Source organism: Anguilla rostrata, chromosome 11 (genome assembly GCF_018555375.3).
Source record: "Anguilla rostrata isolate EN2019 chromosome 11, ASM1855537v3, whole genome shotgun sequence".
Classification (NCBI taxonomy): Eukaryota; Metazoa; Chordata; class Actinopteri; order Anguilliformes; family Anguillidae; genus Anguilla; species Anguilla rostrata.
The window spans coordinates 33,981,641-33,989,900 of NC_057943.1; the positions used below are offsets into that span (position 1 = coordinate 33,981,641).

General features: G+C 40.6%; 1 protein-coding gene across 1 annotated transcript; it reads left to right on the top strand.

Moving 5' to 3' along the window:
* Positions 1–1,113: 1,113 nt before the first annotated feature.
* LOC135234668 (SAP domain-containing ribonucleoprotein-like) lies at positions 1,114–7,718 on the top strand. Its single transcript, XM_064299493.1, has 11 exons — positions 1,114–1,233; positions 3,355–3,463; positions 4,118–4,161; positions 4,498–4,565; positions 4,841–4,892; positions 5,215–5,288; positions 5,453–5,490; positions 5,631–5,656; positions 6,017–6,085; positions 6,472–6,558; positions 7,449–7,718. Exons 1-11 carry the CDS (start codon positions 1,201–1,203, stop codon positions 7,488–7,490), a joined length of 642 nt encoding a protein of 213 aa, XP_064155563.1. The 5' UTR covers positions 1,114–1,200; the 3' UTR covers positions 7,491–7,718.
* Positions 7,719–8,260: the final 542 nt, after the last annotated feature.

Genomic DNA, 8,260 nt, shown 5'->3' on the forward strand with positions numbered 1-8,260 from the left:
AGTAAAGCCAGCAAATCTCCGCAGAATGACACTAAGCCAAGGAGTGGCCGGGGCGGGAGATTTTCGGCTCGGAATTTTAAGTTAATCGGGTTTTCTTGAGTTCTTGTGACTCCACACTTTACTCCGGATTTGGGATCTCATCCCTTAAGCCTCAAAGTCGCAGTGTAACAACCCTGTCTAAACCCTCCTTACATATAAGGCTGCAAGCAGAGATTAAGAGGGCCAATTACTCAGAGCCACAGCGAGGCCAATGAAGTCTCAGTCAGCCAGTCCCAAAGTCTTCATTGGATTGATGTTTTATGTCATTTTTGGAGTTTTTGTGAGTTTTTAATAAAACATAGAAATGTTGCATTTTGATTGGTTGATGTTGGTTATATAGTTTCTGGTAATTGGCCAGGTAGATATGGAAAGATTATGCATACCAGTTTTTCCCGATATGTCAAGTGGTCCAGGAATAAATGCTATTGTGAGTAACTTTTTTACAGAATATCCAAAATGGAGAACAATTGAAGATGGTGAAACCCATTAAGCGTCCAACTTCTACAATTCACCCAAGTTACGGTTTGGCGAGGCATGCCCCATACCTATAAAGCACTGAAGGTTTGGCACTTTTCAGGGTTTCCTATTGGGATGGCAGGTATGCGCCAAGTTACGGTTACGGCTACATTACTGTATCTACCCAACAGTCCCTCCTTTCTAAATTCCTGTTAGCTAGCCCTTAATGTTGTTAACTTATTTATTAAGTCAACATATTTGTATAAGTCCTATTGTTTCATAATGATTGTAGAATTTATAGCTACACTATTTTACATGCTGGTATATCAGTATTCCATTATGGCCATTAGCCATATGACAAGGCAGCTGCACATCTAATGCAGTATGGGCAAATAACAGCTACACAAGAGAAAAAGTGCATGTAATATGAATAAATCATTTCCACCATACTTATTTTATTTCATAATAATATGTTGTATTTCCGAATGGCTTTTTTCATGTCATAATAACACTTCCTACACGCATAATTGTTTAAAATGGGAACGAGAGCCATTTATTTGTTTGTGACGGTGATTTCAGATCTCGCGTAGGTACACTAATCGCACGTTGACTGGCATTTTTATCCAATCGTCGGCTGATTTATAAAATATTTAATAAGACGCGCTGTCATTGGCCAGATCAACCCCACAGTTAGGTCAATCTAAAATGGCAGAGGTTGTGGAGCTACAGAAACTGAAGGTAGGGGAAAAACGTTTTTTAATAGAACAGAACATTCGAAATAACAATAGTTTTTAACGACACAAGAATTAACTCGATTTATTATACGTGTTAGATTTACGACCGGCTATTTTAGTCACTCAACCCGTGTCCAGAGCTACGCGTACCTTCCGGGCTTAGCTAGAACTGTTAGCCAGTTTGCTAAATAGGAAATGCGCATCTGGTTTGCGTAAACGCGTTGCTGTATTGCAGTTGTTGCGAAACGTGCGAGACAGTTGCGATTGAGCTCGTGTAACACATACGAGACTCAAACTGCGAAAAGAGCATCGATCTACCGACAATAACTTGAAATCCATCTGCGATTTCTGTGGTGGCAAGGCGGCCGAGCGGGGCAATGTGCTTTAGTTTCCTTGCTACCCCTAGTGGCTGGCTATTAAAGCCATGTATTGTTTGCATTTACAGTGCAGTCAGTATTTGGACATTCATCCAATTTCTGTTTAATTTGTACTGCTGTGTGCTGTATTTGAAATGAAGACGATGGGTATGAAGTGAAAATATGAAGTGAAAGTGCATACTGTCAGCTTTAATTTGAGTGTGTTTACGGCTGTGATGCTCGATACCCACATATGTGCACGGTGTCGGGCTTTCAAATCACTGCTGTTTCGAAGTTCTGCTCTGAAGCATGTTTCAAATCTTGTGATCACGGAAACCGAAGCTTCGTTACGTCACAGTGATGCCCGTGATTTTGGGTAGTATATAGTCCCAATACCTGCTTAACCAGCACTTGTTCATGTGTCAGCTATGGCCGATCTGGAATCAGAGGTTCTGTCACTCACATATGAACCTCTGTTCCAGTGTACGCTGGAAAACAGGCTTTCTGTGTATTTGTGCAAAACCTCTGCTTCCACATAAGCTCCTTTTAAATATATTTTTTAAAATATTTTCAAATCGTTGGAATATATTGTTACAATGTGCTGTCCTTTACCAGGCATGGGGAAATAAATGGATAAGGTCTTGGTCAAAGTGATTGCATTATGCTCACGAAAGACAAAACACATTTTCATTTCACTTTAATGATTCTTGTCATATCATTATGACTAGTTTAATTTGTACAACACTTTATAGGAATAGACTCAGTCAGAGCGGGTTTTGGAATATATGGCAATAGCATTAATATTAAAAATGGAATTTTACAGTCAAGAGTGAAGTGTTAGTGTTTCTCTAATTTCAGTGTATCACCACTGTGAGGAGTAATAGCAGGCATATTTATTGACCAGGAGATGTCGCTAGAGAGCGAGGTGTCATGCTTCATGACACTGACACTTCAACCAAAACAATCGCTTCAGATGTGTCATTGCTTTGGAAAGCTTCGCTCTGCCCACCACTAATTTGCATCTAAATTGGGTCACCTGCTTAGGACTGACGACCCTTTTTTATACGTACCCCCGTCCGCCCATTTTAGGGGACCATAGGCAATTTGACTAATTAAAATCATAATCATAATTAGTACTTTGTTGCAAATCCTTTGCATTTGATGACTGTCTTCAGTGTTTGTCCTCGTATACATCGCCATACACTGGGTATCTTCCCTGGTGAAGCTCTGCCAGGTCTGTACTGCCGCCATGTTCAGTTCCTGTTTGTTCTGGGGACTATTCGGCTTTGGCCTTGTCTTCAGCAAGTGAAATGCAGGTTCATTTGGATGCAGGTTGGGTGACTGACTCTGCCATTTTACTTGGCCATAAAAAAACTCCTTGGTTGTTTTAGCAGTATGTTTGGGCTCATTATCCTGCAGCAGCCTATTGTACAGTGACATTTGGTCTCCTGAAATGGCGGCTTTAAAGCGTAATTCTACACAGATCACCGAATATGGATATGAATACCCTCAAATTATAGCGGGCAGTCCACCCTTTACCCTATTAATTGTTTTATTTCAAATGAAAAGTGTCAAAGTACAGAGCCAAAACAAAAAATTATGTCTGTCCAAATACTTAGACTGCACTGTGCATAGCTTAACTGCTTCTAGCTGCTTATATTTCTTGCCAGTGTCAGGCGTGGTGATTAGCTATGATGCGACTTTAATAGCATGCAGTGCCATGTTTGCTTTTGCTGGAACTGTTTAGATGTATGTTTTGTTGTCCTTAGTTGGCGGAGCTGAAGCAGGAGTGTGCAGCCAGGGGCCTCAGTGTGAAGGGGAACAAAGCCGAGCTCATCGCCCGGCTGCAGGAACACGAGAGCTTCCTGGAGGAGCACGGTGAGGACGCGCTCTCAGTTAGCGCCGCCCGCTGCCGCGCTTTCAGAGAGAGAGACTGTTTATGGGCCACGGGAACTCAAAGTGCGGAGAAACATCTGTGAAACGGGTGTACGTCGGCTTAAAAGCAGAGTAATGCTGAAACGGTTGGATCAGTCTAAATTTAAACCCGAAGTGGCATTCATTGTCATCACAAATCCTAGCTGTAATCCTAACCCTAAACCTAGCTGTCACCCTACCCCTAACCCTAGCTCTAACCCTAACCCTAGTTGTAACCCTTACCCTAACCCTAGCTGTAACCCTAACCCTAACCGTAACTCTAACCCTAAACCTAACCCTAGCTGAATCCCTAACCCTAACCCTTACACTAACTCTAGCTGTAACCCTAACCCTATAGGAAGAATTACAGAGTTTCTCGGGTATAAGTCCATCATTTATGCGGCTGCAGACCTGACAGTGTCGACTACAAGGCCGTAAACATAAACCCTCATCAAGTCCCTGAAATGTCCTTCCATTTACCTTCCCATTTATTGCGCACTTGAATCAAGCGCACTTAGTTTGTGCAACAGTACGTGATAGTGTGGTGTGGCACACAGACGCAAACACGTGTGTATGTTTGTGTGAAACATATTTTATTTCTTCATTTTATCTGTGCAGAGGAAGATGTTAATGAAGAAGAGGTGCTGGGAGAAGAGACTGAGGTAATACATTTTCTGTCATTAGCAGAATTGTTTACAATTAATATAAATATTACATTATAATTCATCAAGATGGTGGAAAAGCCTTCAATATAATATGGATATTACGTACAGCTTTTTTTCTGGTTATTGCTTTTTTTGTTGATTTAAATGACTAATTGTAATGTGGATATACTTGCTGGGTTTAAGGCAAATAAATATAGGTGGGGGGGCGGGGGGGTGGTGGTCTGTAATACATTATTTTTAAATCAAAGAATGCAATTCTAATATTTGAAGGTAACAAACACACTTTTGTTGAGAGAAGCATGTTTTTTTTCTCCTGTTAAACTGTGTCTGTAGGAGTCAGCGAAAACAGAGGCAGCTATCGGACAGAAACCAGCCAGCGAGGAGGCGGGTGGACCAGAAGGGTGAGCTGACTTTCCTCCAGTTCCTGTTTGGGGTGTTTTACTACCATTCTTCTGTACAGCAGCGAGACGTTTGTCTTCTGCAGTCTTCTGCAGGTTTCACCTGCCCACACTGGGTGGAGTCCAGTGGCATTGGAATTTGGCATGGCACCAAGGCATTGTCCCTAAAGAAAAACCTTTTGAAGTTCACATAATTGGAGTTTGTTGGTTTTAAAAGGTTATGCTAATGTTGTCTCCACTGATATTGTATGTTTTTTTTTTTGTTGTTTTTTTTATAGGACAACTGAGAAGAAGGTTGTTAAAATAACCCCTCCGATACCGATTGATGAGGTACTTATTCCTAAAATACAAGTGATGTGTGACGTGCTGTAGAATGCATGCTTAAATAATTCCTGTGTATAGAATCACAGCACAGGCCATGTCACTGCAAAAGAATAAAGATTATGCAATTATGGAAATCTCCATAAATTGAATTTTAAAAGATAAACAATTCTTTTTAAAAGTTTAATCTTAAAAATGTTTTGGAGACCAGCATGAATAATTTTTTAAAAATTGAAAAATTACTTCTCACATAGATACGGTCTTCTTTAAGTCTTTAAATCTCGCTTGGTTGAAAATGAAAGAAAACATTTGTTTTCTGTTGTGTGATCAGAGGTTACAGAAACGTGCGGAACGCTTCAATGTGCCGCCCTCTGCTGACAGCAAGAAGGCAATGCGTGCTGCCAGGTGAGGAGCTAGTCGATTCCTGTAGTTTTTTTTTTCTTTCTTTCTTTTTATGTGTTTTATAATATTTTTTCTTTGATTTGTTTGACAGTGATTTTGTAAAGCTCGCTTTGGTATTCAGTGAAAAGACGTAATTTTGAGAAATTGAATGATTTGTGTTTGTCCAGGTTTGGTTTGCCAGCTGTTGCACCAGTGTCCTCCCTAGGTGAAACATTTTTCTTTCATTCTTTTGAACTTTAAAATTATTTTTCTTCTGAGTCTTAACAGAATATTTGGGTTATTTGTCTCTACAGCTGGCTTTGGTTTATTATCAGTGGCTTAAACCGATTTTAATTTTGTCTGCAGGTGATCCTGCAATCAGCAAAGCGCCAGTAAGTATCTGGGACTTTTACATTTAGGAATTTACCTGACACTCTTATCCAGAGCAGCTTACACATCTTACTTTTCTATTTTAATATGATTGTTTTATTTGCAATTAATTTATGTGGCTGGGTGGGTATCGATTGAATCAGATCAGGTTAAGTAACTTGCACATGGATGCAATTCCCTATTTGGGTTTGATCCTGTAACCTTTGAGGGACAAAGCCGAATTCCCTTTGTGTGTTCTCCTGTGGAACTTTTAGAACAAGCCCTGAGGGTTCTAGGTTACAGGAAGTGCCGTAATTGTTAAAGATGCTCTGAAGATTAGAGATGTCGCGTAACACCCGTTTCCTCTGTCTGTCCCCCGTAAGGTCGACGTAGGTGTCCTGAAAAAGAGAGCTGAGCGGTTTGGGATGAACGTGTCTTCCATCTCCAAGAAGGTGACGTGTCCCGACTGTTTGTGCATGCAGGGACACATCAGTCCTGAACAAAATTATCGTCTTTTCTTCTCTAGCTGCTTGTCGTTTTTTTTTTTTTTTTTTTTTTTTAACGCCCCTCCCCTTCTTCTTTGGGAGAAAACGGACAAGCATGTGCTCTCCTCCAAAGCTGGTGATATCTGCCTTGTATATAAAGGCATCGTTCCTTGGGACCATGAAGTACTTAATGATTTTGTGGTTTTATTTTTTATTGAACGTTTTGTTGTCCTGGAGTCTGTTCCTGGGGTGTCGGTCTCCACATCAGCCTCTGTGTAATGTGGCCTGTTAGCATGGCTGTAAGGTGCACATCCACGGAAAAGCTGCTAAAGCTGTTGTGTGTTGTGTTTAAGGTTGAAGAGGATGAGAAACTCAAGAAGAGGAAGGAGAGGTTTGGGGGTACAGCCACCGCAGCTGCTGCTGGAGGAGAGGACTCTGAGGTACATGGATTTTCCCCTCCTTTTACGAGGAATATGGATTACGAAGGGAACTTTTCTTTCAGCTGTGCCAATGTTGTGCTCAACATGGCCAATTCCCACCCTTATTTGGAGTATCCAATGAATTCCTGTGCCAATTCAGGGGATTGTAGACATCTGTGGTTCTCCAAAATGCAAGGTGTCACCAGCTCACAGCCAAGCTGGCACAGAGTTGAGTCGGAGGAAGACATCTCATTTGTACTCTTTTGCATACAGTCAGAGTGCACAAGATCGACCAGTGGAGTTCGCTAGAAAGAGAGAGAGCACTGAAATGCAGACTGAACCCTCCCATACCATGGGAAACACAATCGCCTGTTATGCATGGCATCGCCCTATGGGACTCCCAGGCACAGTTGGCACTGGCACGGTCTGGATTCAATTTGAGATCATGGGGCTCATGCATGTGCCTTAACCGATTGAGCCACCCAGCTGTCCTGTTATCTGTCTTAACATGTAGACAAGGCTGAGCTGTGGAAATGCGCCCTGGGTCCATCTTTGTTACCGGATCAGTGCCATGCATTTTGGGCTGAAATTCCCTGATCTTTACAGAATGTGGATAGGCTGACACAGTGGGCAAACTGAGTGTGATTAGGTGGCTGTGAGAGTTAATCATTCCTGAATGTGCCTATAGATTTATTTAAAAAATCTATGCAGTTTTGCAGCCAAAAACAAAAGGTTGGCTCTAAAACATACGGATAGACCGGTCTTAAGATTTGGATTTGGAGGAGTGTAAAAGTTCAGGGTGAAGAGGACAAAAAAATATAAGCCAGGCAGTGTGCAACCAGGATGCAGGTTTTAATATTTAGATGTAAAGTACACAACAATTATTTTTCCCTTTTTTCTTTTCCTTGCAGGCAAAAAAGCGGAAAAGAGCAGAGCGATTTGGAAACGTATGAAATCACTCCAGATTACTCCCCTACCCCCACCCCTTTTTTTAAACATTTTTTTTTAATAAGTGAGAGTTTTTCATTTAAAATCTCCCCTTTTTAATGTTTTTTCCCCCCTTAACACCCTAGGAAATTGGGATGCATTTCCCCCTTAAAATCCTAGGAAATTGGGGTGTTCACTTTGGGAAATTTAATGTATGCAATACTTTGTAAATTAAAGATTTGCAATTTTCAGAATTTTTATGTGCTGTGGTTTTTGGCTATGGATAATAGTTGTGGAATTTGAATGTAATGGTACTTTGTTTAATTTACATGTATTCAAATATTGAGGTTGAGGGAAAGAATTGTTTAATAGCTTAAAATCTTTATCAGAGGTTGTGCTAATGTAGGATTCTGTGTTATTTACTCAGAAAGAGAGCCAAAACGCTGGGGAAAAATATACTGCGTTCTAGAAATGCAGATATTCCGAGGTATTTCTTTAAGTTTACAACTGCCGATGACCGAGACTTGAACCACAACAAAGGAATAACTCCTGTTTCTTTGAACCAGTTGTCTTCGGTGTCTGACGTTTGTATTGTTAATAGATCCTTATATTTACACAGCTCTGGTAGCAGTGCAAGATTCAAAGAGAAAGCACTTAATTTGAATGAGAAGTCAAAACAAGATGTCATGCTCTAGATAGCTTTCATATATATATATATATATATATATATATATATATATATGGTTTGTTTTCTGTGCGTGTCATTTTTGTATTGTAGCCCATTAAAACTCTGGAA